A 21,914-nucleotide genomic window follows, 5' to 3' on the forward strand; every position below is an offset into this window, starting at 1 on the left:
GACCCAATGCAGCCAAATGAATTTTTAATCAAAAAAGGAAAAAAAATACTTGTAATACAAATAATACATTTTAAAAAATAAGCACAGAAAATAAAGAAAATATTGTTAGTATTACCGTATAGGGCATTGTCGACTCCATAGACGTGAGTTTGAGCAAACTCTAGGAGATAGTGAAGGACAGGGAAGCCTGGCGCGCTGCAGTCCAGGGGGTCACAAAGAGTTGAAAACAGCTGAACGACGACAACAACCTTGAAAAGTATGGTAGTCCAGTACAATAGCTGGCAGACAGGGGCTGGCATCCAGCGAACAAGCAAGAAGTTACTGACTGGAGGAGGGAGAGGAGGTGGGAGATGGTGGAGCTGAAGGATCGCATGAGGCTTAGGGGATTAAGTAATTTGCTTATAACCAATGGGCAATAAATGTCGGGGTCTGGGCCAGTCCAGCCTGCTCCAGTGCCCATTAGAATTTCATAGTGATTCAAGGGAAGCTTTTGGCACGGTGCCCAACATAGGGCAAGCTCTCACATAATGGTGTTCATTTTGTTAATAGTAATGATACTGATGATATAGTGCAGTTTTATGTAAAAGGATGACACCTTTGGTACATTCTGCCATTGACAGCTGCCTCCCTCCCTCAGGGAAGACGAGCCTCTGTTTGCTATCTTGTCCACCAAGCCAGGGTGGACGTGATGATGCTTGTTCTCTGCCCTTTTGCCTTGCTTCCTGTGATTTACTTGGGCTTAAGACATGGGCTTTTCCATAGAGAAACTGGCCACTCCATAGGGGGTTTCTTGGGGTTCACCTCACCCCAATTTAAGGACTTCAAAATCTCACACTGCGGATGAAGAGTGACATTGGTACAAACTTTCTGAAAGACCAATGTGTTTGAACCCAGCAATTCTACTTTGAGAACCCACAACTGTAGATATGTTGATTATTTAGCTGCCAACATATGCATCACAGAATTGCTTTTGATAGCAAATGAAATGGGCAAATTCAATGCCAAGAGGCTAGAGACATAAAACATGCTATGTTCATACTATGGTGAATTCTGGGGCTACTAAAAATGCTGTGGGGAAGACTGTTCAACAACATTAAAAGTCCATCAGGAATATTAAGTGAAAAAAATACATTTAAAACTGTCTATCCATCACAAGATTTTATTGAGTGTCTATTATGTACACAGCAGTGGGAAAAAAGCCCATTTTCCATGAGCGTATGTTCTGCTGGAAATAGAAAATAGATAATAAACAATTTAATAATTATTAATTAGCATATTAATGTACTGATTGTCTTATAAATAATAATTACATAAAATTAAACATCGGGTACAGAGAAGCACCCTAGAAATTTGGGGAGAGAAAATGGGAGGAAGAGGATAGATGTGTTGGCACGGTGGTGGTGGTTTTTAGGGAGGTCAGGGAGGGCCTCCCAAGGAGGGGACATTGGTGCAGAGAGCTCCGAGTTTGTGGAGCTGGCAGGCTTGGCTCTGGGGTACATGGACGGTGTCTGGTAGGCCAGCAGGTGGGGCTCCCGGAGTGCTGAACTAGGAGGGCTTTACCGCCAGGCGGTAACCCCCTCAAGCAGATTGTTCAATTTTATTAGAGAACTGCTTTCTATTTTCGACTAGAGCCAGCATCTTTGGAGCAACTGTCAGTCTGGGAACAAGGGTGGGGGCCCAGAGCCCTGGCTGTCATCAACACAGTGACTAAGCTAGCTTCGTGAGTACCGTCTCATCATCCAGTCCTGCTCTCTGCACCAACCAACTTTGTTTTTTTCTATGAGTCAGCTAGCTTCTTTTTTGTTTCATTTGCGAGTTAGTTGTCTTCTTTTTGCTTCCACATATAAGTGATATCATACAGCATTTGTCTTTCTCTGTCTGACTTATTTCCCTCAGCATGATGCCCTCCAAGTCCACCCATATTGCTGTGTGCATGTGGGCTTAGTCGCTCAGTCTTGTCTGCTGCTTTGCGACCATATAAACTGTAGCCCGCCAGGCTCCACTGTCCATGGGATTCCCCAGGCAAGAATACTGGAGTGGGTTGCCGTGCCCTCCTCCAGGGGATCTTCCTGACCCAGGGATGGAACGTGTGTCTTTTATGTCTCCTGTATTGGCAGGCCATATTGTGCCGATTTCATTCTTTTTTACCAATGAGTATCCCACCAATCAACATTAACTTTGACCTCCCGGCCTGTGAGTCCCGGTCTTTCTGACTGTTTTGCAGGACAACATTCTCTGTTACCTTTATGCTATCGCTCACTTAGAACTTTCCAGAAATCTGTCAGAATCTCTGATTCTCTTCCATGCTCTTCATTTCTACAAATTTCTCTCCCTTTGGACATCTTCTCATGTTTCACTGGCATCTAGGGAAGAAGGGCAGCTAAACATGTGCTTGTTCCTCCACTGAATTAGAAGCATTTATATTCATCTTGCTTCTCTGAACTTTTAAAATGAGTTTATGCATTATTTCCATTCATAATAAGAAAAATAACAAAAGCTATTCTTAAAATGGGAGGGGTTTAGCAACTTGTTCTTGTCAGGCAATAAGGAGAAGAATCACGTCAGCATTTCATAGCAAGTGTGATAGCGCTGATCAGGAAACCTCTTTCCTGCGGTGCTTCAGGCTGAATGAGTAAGAGGCTGCAGAATTTTGCCATAGAGCCCAGGGTCTCACTTGCACTCTGTTATCTTCCCAAGCTGAACTAGAAATGTTGTTAATGCAGTAAGAACACCAAATATAAAGCCTGCTAGCTACTAAACAGATGTGTCAGCTAGTGGCTTCAAAGAGCAAGTATTTATCAGCTTGCTCTTCAGATGGACTCAGATGCATGGTTCTCCTGCTTGTCTTACTTAGGCTCACTCATGCGTCTCCAGTCAGCTGGTAGTCAGTGGCCTCGCTCTCCTGTCCAGGCTATTGGCTGGGGCAAGAAGGGTGATCAGGCCGAGTGTCTCTCGTCATCCCAAAGGCTATTTTGGGCTTGTTCACATGGCAGTGAGTTGCAGGGCGTCCAGGAGCAGCCAGAGAGGAAGCTGGCAGGCTCTGGACTTGCACAGCATCGCTTCCACCAGTCCCTGTGGTCAGAGCAAGTCACAGGGCCAGCCCGGATCCATGGAGCAGAGAAAAAACCTCTACGTCTTGACGGAAGGAGCTTGCAAAGTATTGTGGCAGCTTTTGCAAGTCCTTGTTTCCTAATTCTCTCCTTTAATTCCGATTTTCTGTGTTGTCCTCAGGGTTCTCAGGACCCAGTCTCTGGAATGGTTCTACAATAACGTGAAGAGTCGCTTCAAACGCTTTGGCAGTGCCAAGGTCTTGAAGAACTTGTACAGAAAACACCGGCTGGAGAGCGGACTGTGCTTTGACATCGTGGGTACGCTGGCTGCCTGCCACCCTGGGGGTCCTTGGGGGGCTGGTGGGATAGAAAGAGGCCTGGCTTGGTGGCCCCATACACTATGACCTACTCACTTGGGACACAGAAAGTGGCTTAAATACCTGACTCTAGTAAGGAGTGGAAATACAAGGGCATATTCCAAAGATTCTAAGTTTTTAAAAAATATTTAGTTGTTTGACTGTGTTGGTCTTAGTTGTGGCATGCTTTCAGCCCTCATGCCCCAGAGCGCATGGACGCATAGTTCAGGCACATGGTCTTTGTTCCCCAACCAGGTATTGAACCCATGTACCCTGCATTGGAAGGTGGATTCTTTAATTAATTAATTAATTAATTTTAATTGGAGGATAATTACTTTACAATATTGTGATGGTTTGGAAGGCTGATTCTTAATCACCAGACCACCAGGGAAGTCCCATAGTTTCTGAATTTTAAGTCCTGTGATCTGGCATCTCCACTGGGCTGGCTATGTTAACAGTTGGGAGGGCCGAAGTGTTTCTGCATACTGTGCACATTTTAATTCCAAATCCCTAGAAATGAAAGATCCCTGACCATTTCCCCCTAAAGATTAAAACACTGGAAAGTCATCTTTGCTTGGTCATGTAGACTAGGGCTGCTCTTAGAGGATATGCGCCCCACCACTTCCTTCCTACCCCAAAATTTTGTACCAACCAGGCCCTGAGTTTGATGTCATGGGACAGTCAGAAATGTCTCAGCTTCCTCCCAGGAAGGAGGGACACCTTGGAAAGAAGGATAAAGAGGATAAACAGACAGATAGGATTTATTTACTCCTAATAGACCAGCCAGTGGAAAGAAATGGTTGTCAGAATATGAACAGCATGTCTTCCCCACAGAAGGCTGTTTTTTCTGTCTTGAAGCGGATTTTTCCATAACTTTGCTGACACAGGTAAATGCTTTTTATCCATGAGAAAGAGGGAAGAAAAATATCGCATCCATCTCATTTGGAGCTTTTTCATCATCGTTATTTTACATTGCTGTGCTGTCAATAAAGTCTTTGATCATGTCTTATCTAAAAATATGCAAGCCACTGAGATGAGTGGGAAATAGAGTGGAAGCATTAAACACGGAGAATCATTAGGGCCTTTGTGGTAGCTGTTAGAATCTCTGTCTTTCAAACCACTCAGGAAGCCTGTAGCTAAGAGAGCAGGGCTGAAGACTTCCACATATTATTTTTAATCTTCTCTTTGCTGATTTTTCTAAAAACATTTCTCAAGGAACAAAGACCAAAAGAAAAGAAAAGAAACGAAGCTTAAAAGTAATCATGTTAACAGTAGGTTTTCAGCCCAAAGAGATATGTCAAGAAAGTTCGAGTTGCATTGGCTCATCATTTGTATCCCATTTTTCTTTCTTGTTCATCTTCAGGTCTGCTTCATGTTCTGTCTTACATGTCACCACATTCAAATCTCAAGGGTGTTCTCTACTGCTTCATGCAAAATGAGCAGGAGGGGTGGAGCCAACACATTTGGAGAATCCTATAACCAGAGCACAACTGCAATCTCTTCCTGTTTCTCCCTTGGGCCCCACAGATGGAGCAGGGGCACGTGAATTCCATGTGGGCCAGCCAGAGGCTTTGAAACGTTCAAGTGTTATTTTCAAAGGCAAATCATTTGCTGGGAATAACTCTGCCACTATTGAAGCAGATTTAGGTCCTGGAGCCTCTGTGATTCGCCACTTCTTTCATCTGGGCCTTAATCACCCCACTTACCACATTGCATTCAGGGGATGGTTTACAAAGCTGCTCTCCTGCTGGACCTGGCAGAGGCTACAGCTTCTTTATCTCTGTGTTTCAAAAGTGTGGTCCAGTGGCTGATACCTTTTAGGTCCTCAGTATTACACAATTCAGGCTTAAAAGCACTTTGTAGGTACCAGGACACTTCACAGAAGTACTGGAATCAGTTACTTTGATTTGATCTGTATCTCCATTTAAACTAAGATTTCCTTTTGATCAATATGAAGACAAGCAGGCAGGAGATGGTTTACGAGACGGTACTCAAATCTGTAAAGTCATGATCATAAAACAGTGAGGTTGGTTGTACCTACCACCTAGAAAACTGAGTTACATATACCTCAAGTTTGGAGAAATCTCCCAGTGTGTGAGTGGCTTCCTGGTTATATTAGATGACTGTGGGGTCATCAGCATCAGCTCCTACCTACCACCCAGCACCTTAATGTGTTTGTCATCTGCCATCCTCAAGCCTGACTACACTTTAGAATCACCTCGGGAACTGAAAAAAAAAACAAAACTCGCAGCACCAGAGTCATTTTCCACCCCCAGCCAATTACTTCCAAATCTCTGGAGGTGGGCCCAGTACAGATACTTTTTAAAACGCTCTCCAGGTTATTTTAAGATGCAGCCAAGACTTGAGAACCTCAGCTAGAGGTTCTGAATAAGATGGTTCCATCTTCAACTCCACCTGAGGATATTTAGAATATTGATTGTCAGAACATAATCTACAGGGTGTAAGACCAGTGCTCTGTTCCAGGACTCTCAGCAGAAAATTCCTTTCATCTATGGAATAGCTCCACTGCATGGACCAGTGTAGTTTTCCATAAAACCAATCAGTCCATTGAAAATTCATTGAGTTCACAGAATCTTACGGATCACCCATCACATGCACCCTTGCATGACCATCTGTCCCAGGCCCTGGTGACCAGATTAGGCCTAACTGACAACCCATTTGTTTTATCAGATAAACCCTAGATGTATTCATAACTTCAGTAAACATTTTTAGAAGGCTGCAAGGCATGTGGGTCCTTAGTTCTCCGGCCAGGGATGAAACCTGTGTCCTCTACATTGAAAGCATGGAGTCTTAATCACCGGACCTAAAGGGAAGTCCAGTAAACATTTAGTGAATGCCTGGTTTAAAACCTGGGGGTGACAGGATGAGCAAAACCTGGCCATCTCAGAGCCAACTTTGCAGTGGAGAAGTCAGAGAAATAAGTAAATAGATTTATAAAAAATATAATGTCCAATGGGAATGCATGCTCAATGTGATTTATCTGATAGATTAAGCATGACTTTTTTTTAAAGTGGACCATTTTTAGTCTTTATTGAATTTGTTAAAATACTGTTTCTGTTTTATGTTTTGGTTTTTTGGCCATGAGGCATGTGAGGTCTTAGCTCCCCAACCAGGGATCAAACCCACACCCCCTGTATTGGAAGACAGTATAACCCACTGAGCCACCAGGGAGGTCCCTCAGCATGATATCTTTAACATTTATTCTTGAGAGTTCCCCAGGGGTCGACTGCACACTCTCACTGCCAAGGAGATCAGGCATGCCTAAGATCCTGCATGCCGTGCAACCAAAAGGGGGGGAAAAAAAACAGCTATTCTAAGATGAAAGTAGCCCTTATTAATATACTCAATCCCTAGACAATTTGATAAATATATATGTTTATTTAGTTGTTGCTGTTTAGTTGCTAAGTTGTGTCTGACTCTTTTGCGGCCCTATGGACTATAGCTCACCATGCTCTTCTGTCCGTGGAATTTCCCAGGCAAGAATACTGGAGTGGGTTGCTATTTCCTCCTCCAGGGGATCTTCTTGATCCAAGAATCGAACCCATGTCTCCTGCGTCTCCTGCACGGGCAGGCAGATTCTTTACCACTGAGCTACCAGGGAAGCTCGTTTATTTAGTTTTAGATAAATAAAATGGGGAAAACAAATCCTACTTCTATTTATTAGTATGATATATCTATTTTTGATATGATTCTGGGAAGGGTCTATGACATCCTTCACCTGGGATTTGACGGACAAACACTTACTAATAAAAACACTGTACTGTGTCAAGTCAGAGGTTCCTCCAGCTCATGAAAGCTCTGACTTGGTGCCTGGCTGCTGTGTTCAGTTTCCAGATCAGTTCAGTCACTTTCTGCCCTTGGAAAAATCCCATCATCCTAAACGACACACAGAAGCTCCCACCTATGAATGTAAAGGGACCCAGGGAGGGTCGTTGTGCGAGAAGGTTTATAATAACACAAACCCAGAGCCTGTCCTGGTCGGCGCAGTCTCCCAAGGATGTTTTCAGATCTCCCCCTTCCTCACACTCCCCTCCGCCCTCCATGTTGTCTCAGGACACAGCCTTGCCACCTCCTTCACGGGGCAGACCGTGTACCATACACCTCCACATCTAATCTCTGTCACTTTCCACGAAGGGCTCAAGGTCACTCAGCCCTTCCACCTTGCCTTTCAGCCTCTCCCTTATCTGGTTCCTCCTTGTTGATCTGAGATCACGCCAGTCTCTCCTGTCTCCTAAGCCCTTCCTGGTCTGCACATTCTCCTCTGCTTCTGCCCTGCCACCCTCTTTCTCATCATAGGGTCACTCAGAGGGTGTGCTGCACTCCCCACTTCCTCTCTAGACACCCACCCTCTCCCTCTTCCAAGCTGTCCTCCACACAGCAGCCGGCGTGCACCTTTAGAAGCATACCCCTGACCAGATCATCCCTCTGCAGCCTTTACTGGCTTCAGGTGGCTTCAAGTTGGGACAAAGATCAGAACACTGATGTTGGCACCATGACCTGCATGGTCTGCCTCCAGCCCATCTCACTCCAGGCTGCCACACAGCCTCTGCTTCAGGTCTTCAGGTGCACGCTGCTATCCCCACCGCCTGTTCCCATGCAAGCTGTTTGCTCTGCCCTGGAACTCCTCCCGCCCCCCACCCCTTTGACTGGTCACTCACCAACCAGGTCAGTCTTCCCTGCTGAACACTTGCCCTATTCTGTGAACCACCCAGTCACAGCATTCAACATAGCTATAGCTTTATATTTATTTCTATAAATCTTTGGTTATTGAATTCTCATCCACTACTTGTCAGGGCAGCAAGGTTTTCTGCTTTGCTCACCAATCACTCTAACATCCAGCCCAGGGCCAAGCATCTACTAGGTCCCCATGGAATATTTGCTTGATGAATGAATGAATGCTAGATGCAGCCAAGCCAAAGTGAAATATTTGCACTTAGCTATGTAGTCTGAGAACTGAGGTGATGACTTATCCTAAAGGCCTATTTTATAAATGAGGAGATAGAGACACAGGAAGATAAAGTCACTTCCTACGGTCACAGAGCTAGAATAAGTGACTTTGGCTCTTTTGAAAGGCTGGTCAAAAAACACAAACACAGACAGTGGTACATGGTTGGACAGAGTCACTGGCAGGCCGCACACTAATGCCCTGTCTCACAAAGGTCACATCCCACTGACCCCACGGTGGGGACCTATGGCAGTCACCCTCAGAGTTTCCACACCAGAGCCCCATGCAGCCCATCCAGGGAAGCACAGGCTGTGTTATTTGTATCAAAGATCCACGGCTTAGTTTGACTTGGAATCAATAGCATTTCCCCCTTTGAGCTAAGACATGTAGACCCACGTTTATCTCTTCCTTCTATCAGTGTTTTCCACCAGCATCCAATTCAAGACTTTTTTTGAGCTCCTGCTATCTCCATGCTGTCTTAGGCACTGGGGATACAATATAGTAATTTTAAAAGGAAAGAGCCATGACACACACCTCACACCTTCAAAGACCTCATTTGATGAGTTAATATGTGAATACAGATGGTAAATCCCCAACTGAAAAAGGGCTTAGCCAACTGCACTTTCCAGCCTGGAACTAAGACACTAGAGTGTGCATTCAACAGACAGAAGACCAGCGAAGAGGCAGTGGGCCTGAAAAGAGCAAATGCTGAGGCTTACTTTGTTTGGTCTGGGCTTGTTTCCCCTAAGTGCTAATGAAAGTTAACTCACTGGCTGAAGGCAACTGTGTGGATTGGTGCCATGGACAGGAGCTGAAGACCAGGCATTCAGTGTCTCATCACTCATCATGAGGAGAATTCTGTCATTATCACAGTTTTTCTAGTAAGGAGACCAAGTGTTTGAGTGGTTAAATAACTTGATCAAGGTTACACAACTAGTCCCTTGCAGATCCAGGAAATGACCTCATATCTCTCAGACTTCAATCTTTTGTTCCATGTTTGATTCCACACTGCCTCCAAAGAAGGCTCTGGAAGAGAGCTAGGGGTGGAAGTGATGCTACATGAGGAATTAATATGAGAAAGAAAAAATGTGACTGGTCAAAATCTGTAGCTTATTGTGGAGCCCAATAATTCCTTAAATTTATTGCCTAAAAACCCAGGGATTCCCTAAACCTATTTGCAAGGCAAACAATCACAGTGGGTAATGGTGGCCTGCCGATTCGGTAGCACAGTGCGCCAGGCCCACTGAACACCTTGGGTAATCTTATATCCTCTCTCTCTTTCTCTCTCAGGAGGAAACTTTTTTGAGGCAAACCTGGAGAATGAAGGAAGTGTTTCAGGCAGTGACTCAACATTTTATAGGCAGTCAGAAGGTAAGGTTGCTTATGGGATTACACCTAATGGGAGGTTGGAGGACTGGAAACTCCTTCAGATTGTCAGGTCCCTCATTGCATGGGGACCACTGATGGAACTCTGTTATTGTGTGTGAGCATCTCCCTGGGTCTTCTTTTATTGCCATTTGTGTGAATCCATCATCAAAATAGTTGACTATATCTAAGGTGTATTCCCTACCAGGGAATTCCCTATCAACCACAAGATACTTAATGATCAACTAGTGTGTGTTTTGGGCTTCTCTGGTGGCCCAGATAGTAAAGAATCTGCCTGCAATGCAAGAGACCTGAGTTCAGTCCCTGGGTTGGGAAGATCCCGTCGAGAAGGGAGTGGCAACCCATCCCAATATTCTTGCCTGGAGAATTCCATGAACAGAGGAGGCTGGTTGGCTACAGTCTGTGGGGGCTACAAAGAGTTGGACATGACTGAGCAACTTTCACTTCACTTTTAGAGTGTGTGTTTTTCTGGACTTAGAATATAACAATCGAGAAACTCACTTGTGCAATTCATACTGAAATATTCTTAGAAAGAAAGTACCATTTATGGATTGACTTTGACTTTTTATACCAATATAATCGTTCCCTTAGAACAGAGATTAAAAGCAAAACAAACTTCTTCTAATTACAAATAAAACCTCCTCCAACACTGCAGCTCCTTCCCTGAAGTGCTGGGTGTTGGGAACAGGTGCCTCCTAGTCCCCCTGGTTCTGTGGTGTGGCCCCCACAGCTTCTGCACTCACCCTGTTCTCTCCTTGGGCACTTTCTCATGAAGGTCTGGTCCTCTCTCATCCTTCCTGCTTGGATCTTCTCCCTGGGTTGACATGTGACCATGGCGCACCTCCGTCTGAATGCCTAGCTCTCACTTCAGCCCCAGAGTTCTAGACTCAGAGTTCTGATGCTTGACCATCAGGAGCTGTAGTTCCGCCAGGGATCCTGAATAGCTGTAGCCCCTCAGCGGTCCTAATCAAGCTCCTCAGCCAGTTAAGTCCACCATCAAGACTTAACCTTTCCCTCAATCCCTGTCCCTACTTCTACCCAGTCACCCAAGTTCTGTTTGCAATCCTGTTCTTTTCTTTCTATTCCAAGGTCTATGGCCTGAGCACCTTCCTGCCCTCAACATTCCTGTATAAATATTAATTTCAGTGACCATTTAAATCAGCCAGGGTTCTCCAGAGTAACAAAACCAATAAGATACGTACACATAACACACATGCACACATAGAAAAGTTCATTTCAGGACTTGGGTCACACAACTGTGGGGCCTGGCAAGCCCAAATTCTATAGAATAGGTCAGCAGGCTGGAAACTCTATTAGGAGTTGATCCTCAAGTCTTAAGGCAGGATTTCTTCTCTGGGAAACCTCTGTTTTTGCTCTTAAGGCCTTCCAAGTGATGGGATGGGACCTACTGATATTTTCAAGGGTAATATCCTTTACCTACAGTCAACTACTGTAACCACAGTGTGAACCACACCTAAGAAACCTTCATAGCAACACCTGGGTTAGTGTTTGATTAAACAGCTGGTGCAAATGGCAGCCCACTCCAGTGTTCTTGCCTGGAGAATCCCAGGGACGGGGGAGCCTGGTGGGCTGCTGTCTGTGGGGTTGCACAGAGTCGGACACAACTGAAGCAACTTAGCAGCAGCAGCAGCTATTGCTTTGCCAAGGTGACACACAGAAGTAACCATCCCTCTCCCTAACTGGTCCTCTAAACTTCGGCCACTCTGCCTCTGCCCTCTTATCCTCCCTCCACACCCCACCAGTTATCTCTGAAACTGACGCGAGCCTTCGCTTTCGGACCAAACATCTTCAGTGCTCCACTCCACCTCGTGCCAAAATCTTAAATGTGGCCTCCAGAGCCTTTCTAACATCTCCACGCTCCTTCTTTCCAGGGCTCTATGGAAGCTGGTGACTGTCCCCATCACAGGATCGCCACACGCTTCTTAGCTGTTACATATGTGTCCGATCAGAGAGTGTGGACTCAGCTGGGGTTTACTGGGGCATCACTGGGGCCCTCGGAGCCTAGCGCTGGGGAGGTCATGGTGCACTTTGAATCAACAAGAATTTGTAGGGCACCACTTCTGTGAAAAATACATTGCCTGGTATCTTAAAGAAGAGAGACAGGAGATACGGTGTCTATCTCCAGGGTGCAGACAACTTAAATTTAATACGCTTCTGATAGAAACTCTGGGGAAAGTGTCCTCACTCAGCCACACTGAGGGGTGCTGAACCCTAGGCGTGTCTCCGTCAGGACTCACAGCCAGCCTGCGATGTCCTCATCAGCTGCCTAGCTAGACGGCTTTGACTTTTAACTGGGTTGGTTTGGGCTTTCCAGGTGGCGCTAGTGGTAAAGAACCCACCTGCTAATGCAGGAGACGTAAGAGATGCTGGTTCAATCCCTGGGTTGGGAAGATGCCCAGGAGTTTAAGGGAATGGTAACCCACTCCAGTACTCTTGCCTAGAGAATCCCACGGACAGAGGAGCCTGGCGGGCTATAGTCTATGGGGTCGCAAAGAGTTGGACACGACTGAAGTGACTTAGTATGCATAGCACATATGCTCAGGTTGGTTTGGGAGATTTATTATGTTTGCCAAATGCCACTTTCTGTCCACATGTGTGTCTTTAGGAGCCTAAGAAGCTTGAATTAAGTATTTTAATATAGGGATTGATTAATGAATGAATTGATATATTTACACCTTTCTCATTCTACAAAGCATCCGAGGCAGCTTTCAGGAGATTTGCATGTGTTCAATAATGCCTGACTAGCAGATTATAGATGGAAACAGGAGGTTGAGAAGGGGAAGAGAAGACATAGGCAACCAACTGCTGCAGACCTCTGATCTTGTGCCTGATGTGAGTTGGGCTTCTGGGGTGAACTAAGAAAAATGATAGAAATTCTCACTTTCAAGTAAGAGGTAAAAATCTAGTACCTCCAGGAAGCAGAACTCTTCCAAGTACTTGACTCCAAAGAGAATTCTGTCACCTGTGGAAGTCCTTTGGCTTAAGGACACTTCCTCCTGTTTGTTGCCATATGCAAAAAATACATTCACTAGATATATGATAGCCTTAGTTTTAAAAATCATGTTAGTTTGTATCTATCTCACTTTTGTGGTTAAAAATCACAGGATTTGGAGACAGACTCCTGAATTCAAGTCTCAGCTCTAACAATGTTATGTGGCAGCCTGGATGGTGTGCGTATGGCTGAGTCCCTTCGCTGTTCATCTGCAACACAATGTTGTTAAACGGAGATACTTGGTCTGTGGCCCAGCAGGTGGCTGAGCTGGGCAAGGTTGGCCAATGCTTTTGATAACATCTATTTCTGCTTTATTGACTATGCCAAAGCCTTTGACTGTGTGGATCACAATAAACTGTGGACAATTCTGAAAGAGATGGGAATACCAGACCACCTGACTGGCCTCTTGAGAAACCTATATGCAGGTCAGGAAGCAACAGTTAGAACTGGACATGGAACAACAGACTGGTTCCAAATAGGAAAAGGAGTTCGTCAAGGCTGTATATTGTCACCCTGCTTATTTAACTTCTATGCAGAGTACATCACGAGAAACGCTGGGCTGGAAGAAGCACAAGCTGGAATCAAGATTGCTGGGAGAAATATCAATAACCTCAGATATGCAGATGATACCACCCCTATGGCAGAAAGTGAAAAGGAACTCAAAAGCCTCTTGATGAAAGTGAAAGAGGAGAGTGAAAAAGTTGGCTTAAAGCTCAACATTCAGAAAACTAAGATCATGGCATCTGGTCCCATCACTTCATGGGAAATAGATGGGGAAACAGTGGAAACAGTGTCAGGCTTTATAATTTTGGGTTCCAAAATCACTGCAGATGGTGATTGCAGCCATGAAATTAAGACGCTTACTCCTTGGAAGGAAAGTTATGACCAACCTAGATAGCATATTCAAAAGCAGAGACATTACTTTGCCAAAAAAGGTCCGTCTAGTCAAGGCTATGGTTTTTCCAGTGGTCATGTATGGCTGTGAGAGTTGGACTGTGAAGAAAGCTGAACGCCAAAGAACTGATGCTTTTGAACTGTGGTGTTGGAGAAGACCCTTGAGAGTCCCTTGGACTGCAAGGAGATCCAACCGGTCCATTCTAAAGGAAATCAGTCCCGGGTGTTCTTTGGAAGGAATGATGCTGAAGCTGAAACTCCAGTACTTTGGCCACATCATGCGAAGAGTTGACTCATTGGAATAGACTCTGATGCTGGGAGGGATTGGGGGCAGGAGGAGAAGGGGACGCAGAAGATGAGATGGCTGGATGGCATCACCGACTCGATGGATGTGAGTCTGAGTGAACTCCAGGAGTTGGTGATGGATAGGGAGGCCTGGCGTGCTGCGATTCATGGGGTCACAAGGAGTCGGATACGACTGAGCAACTGAACTGAACTGAACTGAACTGATTGGTAGTATGGGCTTAGAATCTAAAAAATTCTTTTGTGGATTTTGTATTTGCATTAAACCATGAGCACAGCCCTTAGAAGATTTCACAGTTTTCCTGCCTATCATTACAAATGATACAGTACATGCACAAAATAAAGCATAATCTTCATCCAAGAAGGTAGATGAAGAACTGCTGTATTAAGTCCCTTTGTCCGTTGGCTTTAAGCCACTTTGTATGTTTGGGGCTGTCCTTAGTGCCAGGGCACAAGAGGAGTATGGCCTAGCCTCGTCCTAGTCAGCTCATGACTTTGACACAAGGACCTTTCACTTGTCCTTGCCTTTTAGAAGTGGTCTCTGTTCTGTTTCCTGTCCAGGACACAGCATGATGGACACATTGGCTGTCGCCCTACGGGTGGCTGAAGAGGCCATCGAGGAAGCCATCTCCAAAGCAGAAGCCTATGGGGACAGCCTGGTATGCCCCCCACCCCCCACAGTGTCTGTCTGGAAGGTGGTGTGGGTGGGGTCCTGGCTGCCAAGAGAAAGCGCAGCTTGTGGTGATGCCATCATCATATAAGCATCCTTGAACTGAGCCCATCCTCCCCAAGAAATCGATTGCCAAGTCCCCCACAGCTCACACCCTTCTCTTCCTCCCTCTGCAGGACAAGCAGAATGAGGCCAGTTACCTGCGGGACCACAAGGAGGAGCTGACCGAGGAGCTGGCCACAACCATCCTGCAGAAGGTAGGTGCGCCCTGGCAACCACACGGCTGCAGTGGGCCACCCTGGTCCAGACCAGGGCCTTCGGTGAGCGGAAGAGCCGCCGAGGGTACCAGTGTTGTCTTGGGCACCGTTTGTCTTGTTCCTTCTCACTTTTGCCATTGTACCCCGGGGCTAAGGCAGAGGGGTTGCATTGCACTGCTACAAATAAGCAGTGTGAACGTGCTTGCCCTTAGGGATTGAGCTAGTGGGTGAGGAGCCAGGAACTTGGCCCAGAGACCTCTGTACAAATGGACTTATTAAACCCAAGTGGCCGTGCCCAACATAGCAAGCGGTGCAGACAAGCTGAAGCCTTCCTTTGTGACACTTGGTATCTGCCCCCTCCTTAGGGCTTTCAGACCCTTCCTAAAGTCAGGGTGTACAGCCGGAGACTCTGGGTTTGAGATCCAGCTCCACTGTTGATGAGCTGTGTGTCCTTAACTGATAACCTCTGAGATTAACTCTGCATCTGTAAAAGAGGGGGAGTTATAGTAGGTAGCTCTTAGAGTTATCCTGAGAATTCAATGACGTAAAGCATATATGGTGTCAAGCACAGGGCATACATGATATCAAGCGACCCCAGGGACTGCAGCCGGCCAGTCTCCTCCATCCTTGGAACCCTCTAGGCAAGAACATTGGAGTGGCTTTCTATTTCCCTCTCCAGCGGATCTTCCCAACCCAGGGATTGAACCTGCTCTCCTGCACTGCAGGCAAATTCTTTACCATCTGAGCCACCAGGGAAGCCCTTGTACTACATGGTGTCAAGCACAGAGACTGGCACACAGTAGGCCCTTAATAGAAAAGGTTGTCAGCATCATAAGAGGACTACTTTTAAACTGTAAAGTGCTGTAGAATGTTCAAAGCTTTGGTTGTGCTGTTTTATCACAAGGCGGGCCTGAAACTGGCTGGTATTCCGTTGAAGCTAAACTCTTCCGTGGCTAAAAATTTCCCAAAGATGATCCCTGTCACACCACATAGTGCTAGAAGTCTCTCCAATAACGTGTCCCCTTTGTCACCTGCCTCTTCCCCAGATCATAAGGAGACAGAAGAGCAAAAGTGAGCAGCGCGCGGAAGACGAGCCGGAGTGGCCACAGCCCCAGAGCTGCAGTGCAGAGGCAGCTGACGCAGGGACCACAGCCGCCCCGGGGGGCCCCCAAGCCTCCGCCACCTTCTGGGTGAGCCCCTGTGCTGCCCCGGCCCACCCCTACAGGGGCCCTGCTGCGTGCAGCTCAGAACCGTTCTCCCCATAGAAACGGGGCTGCCACGCCTAACATCTGTAGTCAGCACATGTGCCCGCCAGACAGCGTGGAGTGGGGGCCAGGAGGCCTGTTCTCTTACACATGGAGGTGGGTTTTTAAAGAGACCAATTTAGGCAAAATAACACTGTCAACAAGCTTTGTACAATTCATTCTGAAAAGAGCTGCACTGAGTCCCGTGGGGAGAATGGCTTTCTCAGGGCCGTGTGTGTTCTCACAACCTGAGCACTTGCTGTACGGAAATCGAGGACAGTGAGAGAGTGACCGCTGCCTTCTGAGGCCACAGCGGCCCGTGGGTGGGGCATCGGGATGTGGGCAGACGTTTTGGTTCCTTCTCCCCAGTCAGGAAGCACAGCGTCCGTCCAGTGACCCGAGGGTCCGGGCCTGCAGCATCACGGCTGGGGAGGGTCCCCGAGCCCGTAAAGTCCTTCGGTGTGTGTTCCTCCTTCCCCAGCAAGGGCGCGTGTGGGGCAGAGGATAGAGGCTGGGTCCTGGGTGTGAACATTCAGCAAGAAAAGGAGCAGGACTGGCCGGCAGGACTTGTGTTCCGTCAGCTGCAGGGACCCAAGTCATAGCATGGGGGAGAGGACGGGGCAACACACAGGGGCAACTTAAAACTGGAAAGGCAGGATAAAGGTGAATGAAATCATGCCGTCTGCAGCAGTGGGGATGGTGGGGGTGGGGGCAGAGGCTGGGGGCTGAAGGGTGACCCTTTCGTGGTATCTTGAGGAGGGACCCTGAGCTGCAGACCCTGGAGGGTCCTGAGCCACTGGCCTCCTGGCAGTGCTCCCACCCGAGCCACTGGCCTCCTGGCAATGCTCCCACCCGAGCCACTGGCCTCCTGGCAGTGCTCCCTCCCGAGCCACTGGCCTCCTGGCAGTGCTCCCTCCCGAGCCACTGGCCTCCTGGCAGTGCTCCCTCCCGAGCCACTGGCCTCCTGGCAGTGCTCCCTCCCGAGCCACTGGCCTCCTGGCAGTGCTCCCTCCCGAGCCACTGGCCTCCTGGAAGTGCTCCCTCCCGAGCCACTGGCCTCCTGGCAGTGCTCCCTCCCGAGCCACTGGCCTCCACGGTGCTCCCTCCTGTGTCCTCAGTCCTCCACGGATGTGGATGCTCTGGCTCCAGGGATAACTGCAGAACTCCGTAACACTGTAGGACTCCGTCCTTGGGCTTAACTGCAAAACCCAAACTTAATCCATCCCCAGTCAGACAGGATTTCTCATCTGTTCTCTTGAAAGAAAATTCAGTGTGATCGTCCCTCTTTTTAATTTCCTCTCTGATTGTGTGGCTGTCCGCCAGGAAGGGGTCAGTGCAGTCTTGATTTTCAAAGCCTTAAGATGCAATATCCTAACAGGCACCAGGGCGGGGGTTATCATTCATTTAGTGCCGGTCTCCTTGGGCACCTATATGTAAAAAGTCATCTCTGTATTCATATGGTAGTCCTAGTGATAACAATGATGAGAGCAGAGGCTGGGCATGCAGCGTGCCCAGCGACTGAGCTGTGTCTCTGTCTGACTTTCTCTGTCTCTTCTCCATCCTTTTCTATTTTCTTCAGCCATTTCTCTTTGTGTTTTTGTCATTTTCCTCCCTCACATTTTGCTCTCTCCTTTAATGACTATAGGACAGACCTGAAGTATTTTTCATGACTGTTATAATTATTGGATTGAATTTAATGGCTGTGCCTGACCCCAGAAATACAAAGCAAAGCTATGTCTCAGCAGTTATTCATTCGAATATCGTTGACCCCTTTGCCCACAAACCCTTGATACTAAAAACTTTCACTCTGTTCACCCCTGATGTGGGCTCCTTGAGAGCAGAGACTATTTTGAAGCCCCAGGGAGTCTGCCCTGCTGGTGATGATGATAATCATTGCGGTCATAGCAACCGTATACCATCGCAAGAGATATAGGGAGGGCAGGATGCTGCTGCCCACTCAGGGGACCAGTGACTGCAGAGGAAGCTTTAACAAAAGTAACTGATGATCACCCTGCGAGTTTTGTCTAAAGCTTCAGAACCAGCTGGATTGGATGGCACGTCCTGCTGGGTTGAGGCTTGTTAGCCAGGAGTGCGTTGTCCCCGGGCTTTCAGGAAAGGGTGTCAGGCGCAGCACCAAGAGGGCACAGCAGAGCATCACCTTGGAGCCAGACAGGCCCAAGGTCAAGCCCTGCCTCTGCCCCTCACCAACCACGTGCGTGGGCAAGTGGTCCAAGCTGCCACAGGTCACTCATGTGTCCCCAGTCAGACAGAGTGAGGGGATGGAGGTGTGGCCCTGGCTCAGTGGCAGAGCGTAATAAATGCTGTTATTTTGACGGATGCTTACTTGAGTGCACTCTGTGTGCTTGGCATGGCACTGATCCCTGAGGCTTAGAATGAAAGTGAAAGTGTTAGTCGCTCAGTCGTGTCCAACTCTGTGTGACCCCATGGACTGTAGCCCACCAGGCTCCTCTGTCCTTGGAATTCTCCAGGTAAGAATACTGGAGTGGATTGCCATTTCCTCCTCCAGGGGATCTTCCCGATCCAGGGATCAAATCCGAGTCTCCAGCACTGCAGGCAAATTATTTACCTTCTGAGCCACCAGGGAAGCCCAGGAGGAGGAGCTGGCATGGACCCCTTACCCAACATACTACACTTTCATGCCCCAAGAGTTAAGAGGTAGGGCTGATTTGAAATTCTCAGTCCATCTTTGCAAAGCCTTGCTGTTATGATAACACTCCTGGACCCGTGGATTCCACCCACCACGCCCAGCCTCCCAGCATAGATGTGCAGACACTGTAACTCAGGCCGGCCCTTACTAACATCACCAGCCTTGTTTCTTCCATGGACCCTAGGGTGGGTAAGAGGAAGGAAAACAGACGCCGTGGGTGGGAGTGAAAGGATGGGCACAGAGTGCCCAGCCAGGATAATAAAGCAAATAAATTAACCGAGTGATCCCATCACTTTCCTCTAAGAGCAAGGAGGTTGAACCAACGGGCAAGTAAAAGTGTCATGGTGGCTCCATCTTCTGGGCCATATGTTTATTGCAATGAACTTGTGGCAAAACTGGGTCTAGGTCTCAGAACTAGGGCTTTTCCACCCTGGCTGGAGACAGCAGACCAACAGTCTGAGATGCGCTGGAGGCAGCTCTCTAGGGATTTTCGTGATTGTCAGAGTGTAGTTTTTTCCCTAGTGTGAAACAATGGCTTGCCTGAAATAGATTATGAAAGCCTGGCATCCTTAACTCATGAAAAACATAGATCTCATCTTCCCTGTTGGGACCAGAGAAGGACTTCTCCTGTTTTGATCTTGGCTTTTATAAGTAAGGGAGCATTTTTGTCCTATAGAAGTGGAACCCAGCCACCTCTTACTGACACACACATACAGAAATAAAATATTGTTTGAGCCACTGCAAAATGAAACACTATCATTTCCTCTCTCTTTTAAACATGTATTTTGTGATTTATAGTGTGAAGTTTGAAGATAGAAAAATAAAGGCCAGGGTATAGAAAACAGCTCAGGGGAGGCTACAGGAATACGGCGCCTGGCAACAGGCCATCAGCACCTTAGAGTCAGGCCGTGTTATAATCCTACAAAATCAGGCACAAACGTGGGACTGAGGGTCACATCCAGAAGACCGTGTTCAAGGAGCTCACAGTCCGTGGAAGAGATGACAAATTGGAATATGACTGGAGCAGAGACAGGAAGATCTGTGTGATTACACGGAAGGGGGGGAGGTCTTGCCAGTCCAAGGTGGGAGGCATGTCAAGGGTATGTCCCTCTGGGACTTCCCTGGTAGTCCAGTGGCAAAGATTCCACACTCCCAGCGCAGGGTACAGGGTTCGATCCCTGGCCAGGGATTTAGATCCTACATGCCCCAACTAAGACATGGCACAGCCAGATTTTAAAAAGAAGGGTGTATCCCCCTGAATAGATGGCAGTTTGACATGGAAGGATTTTTTTGCTTCATTTTTAATAACTTCACCTGCCAACAGACTGTCAGCCTTGATCTCTCCTCTATGATCGCCACTCATCATTTGTCAAGGATTTCCCAAAATTAAAGATCGCTCCCGGAATACCCAGCCCCAAGAAAACCTTTGTTGTTGTCAAGTATCAGAGCTGTTCAGGGCACCAGAGACAGGATCAGTGCTTGCCATGCCCTGGCAATGACGGAACTGACACTGGGCCAAAAACCACTTGACGAGTGTGTTAGGCTGGCTGTCCTCCAAGTAAGACCTTCCCATCCATGATATAAGTGAGGATGACAGGGGGCTTCTTCTTTGTTTCTCTTGCTCCCCAGTGTCATCCAAGAAGTTAGTAAGATCATCACCGTCAACAGGTACTTCTAAAACCTACCCTGTAGCCTGCCTCGAGTTATTCGCTCCACAGTAAACATTCACTGATTCCCAGTTCTATACCAGTTACTGTGCCAGGAGCTGTCACCGTTAACTGTCCTTTAACTGCCCTCAGTTGCTTGCAGTCTAGTGGGGACCCCAGCAGAAAAACAGATGTTGCAATAGAGTGTCATATAACACAGTATTAAAGCAGCAGGACTCTCAGCCCAGCTTGAGGAACGGGGTTTCAAACCACAGGCCACAGCCTATTTGAACTGAATGCACACAGAATCTTACCTGATCAATAAGAGGCGGAGAGCTCCTCCACGCCTGGGCTGCATTAACCTGTGACTCTTGCATCGAACGGCAGACCTGGAGGCCCCGTGTACTCTCTCCTGTAATCAGAGAGGAGTCAGGTCGTGACCCTTGGCACACAGCTTAAACGGCTCTGTATTTGTTCTGCAAATGCATCTTCCTCCTGGATCAGCCTCAAGGTCTTGTGAGGGGAAGTAGAAGAGGCTTCCTATGACTCTTTCTGAGCCAGAACTGGCTGTACCGCCCTCTCCAGGAGAGTGTGCAGATGCGCGGTATGTGAGGGCCGTGGGCCCCGGGCTGGCCTGTGATTATGGAGATACTGGGCCCCAGTCCTCAGCCCTCTTTTCTCAGACTGTTAGCCATCCTTCTGGGTGAGGCTATAGAGTGCACTGTCCTCTCCCCAAACCCTAGTCATGATGCTGTTTTTTCACCCGGATATCCCACAGCTGGTGTTTGCTATTCTCCTCTGTTATTCTCAAACGGGTTTTTAAAGCTCCCACTTAGTATACGTTTACTGTGCGCAGAGCAAAATTGTGTGTGTGTGTGTGTGCATGTGCACTTAGTTGCTCACTTAGTTGTGTTCAACTCTTTGCAACCCCATGGACTGCAGCCCACCAGGCTCCTCTGTCCATGGAATTTCCCAGGCAAGAATACTGGAGTGGGTTGCCATTCCCTTATCCAGGGGATCCTCCCAACCCAAAGATCAAATCTGCGTCTCCTACAGTGGCAGGTGGATTCTTTACCACTGCGCCGTCTGGGAAGCTAGAACAAGATTAGGTTTCTGCTTCTCAGGAAATTAAGTCACTCAGTCAAGGTGTTGCACCAGAAGTAATCTTGGATCCCAGGTACAGATGAGTCCCCAGTCCAGCCTCAGCTGCCTGGGGGCCCTGCCCACAACTCTCCAAACATGCTCCCCGTTTGTCTCCTACTCTCAGCATCTGTGGTGGGAGGGGAGGAAAGCCCATTCGTTTCTCCCGAGGACAGAAGGCAGTAGGCTTGTTAGTGTTGATGTTGGCCAGCAGGTGTCGCCAAACTGCCTAAGGCCGGAGTCAGAGATAATACTGTGCTCCGTATCACAGTCAGAGATGCTTTCTGTAGCTTGGCCCTTTCCTTCCTCCATTTCACCCAT

The 21,914-nt window shown here is 47.6% G+C and overlaps 1 protein-coding gene across 1 annotated transcript in view; it reads left to right on the top strand.

Moving 5' to 3' along the window:
* The window catches only part of MYRIP (myosin VIIA and Rab interacting protein), a 224,643-nt gene that overhangs the window by 139,417 nt on the left and 63,312 nt on the right, over nt 1-21,914 (top strand). The window contains exons 4-8 of the mRNA XM_055557436.1: nt 3,232-3,368; nt 9,663-9,743; nt 14,530-14,627; nt 14,815-14,895; nt 15,942-16,085. Coding sequence (XP_055413411.1) covers nt 3,232-3,368; nt 9,663-9,743; nt 14,530-14,627; nt 14,815-14,895; nt 15,942-16,085 — 541 coding nt within the window. The remainder of the gene's footprint in view (nt 1-3,231; nt 3,369-9,662; nt 9,744-14,529; nt 14,628-14,814; nt 14,896-15,941; nt 16,086-21,914) is intronic.

Source organism: Bubalus kerabau, chromosome 20 (assembly GCF_029407905.1).
Source record: "Bubalus kerabau isolate K-KA32 ecotype Philippines breed swamp buffalo chromosome 20, PCC_UOA_SB_1v2, whole genome shotgun sequence".
Lineage (NCBI taxonomy): Eukaryota > Metazoa > Chordata > Mammalia > Artiodactyla > Bovidae > Bubalus > Bubalus kerabau.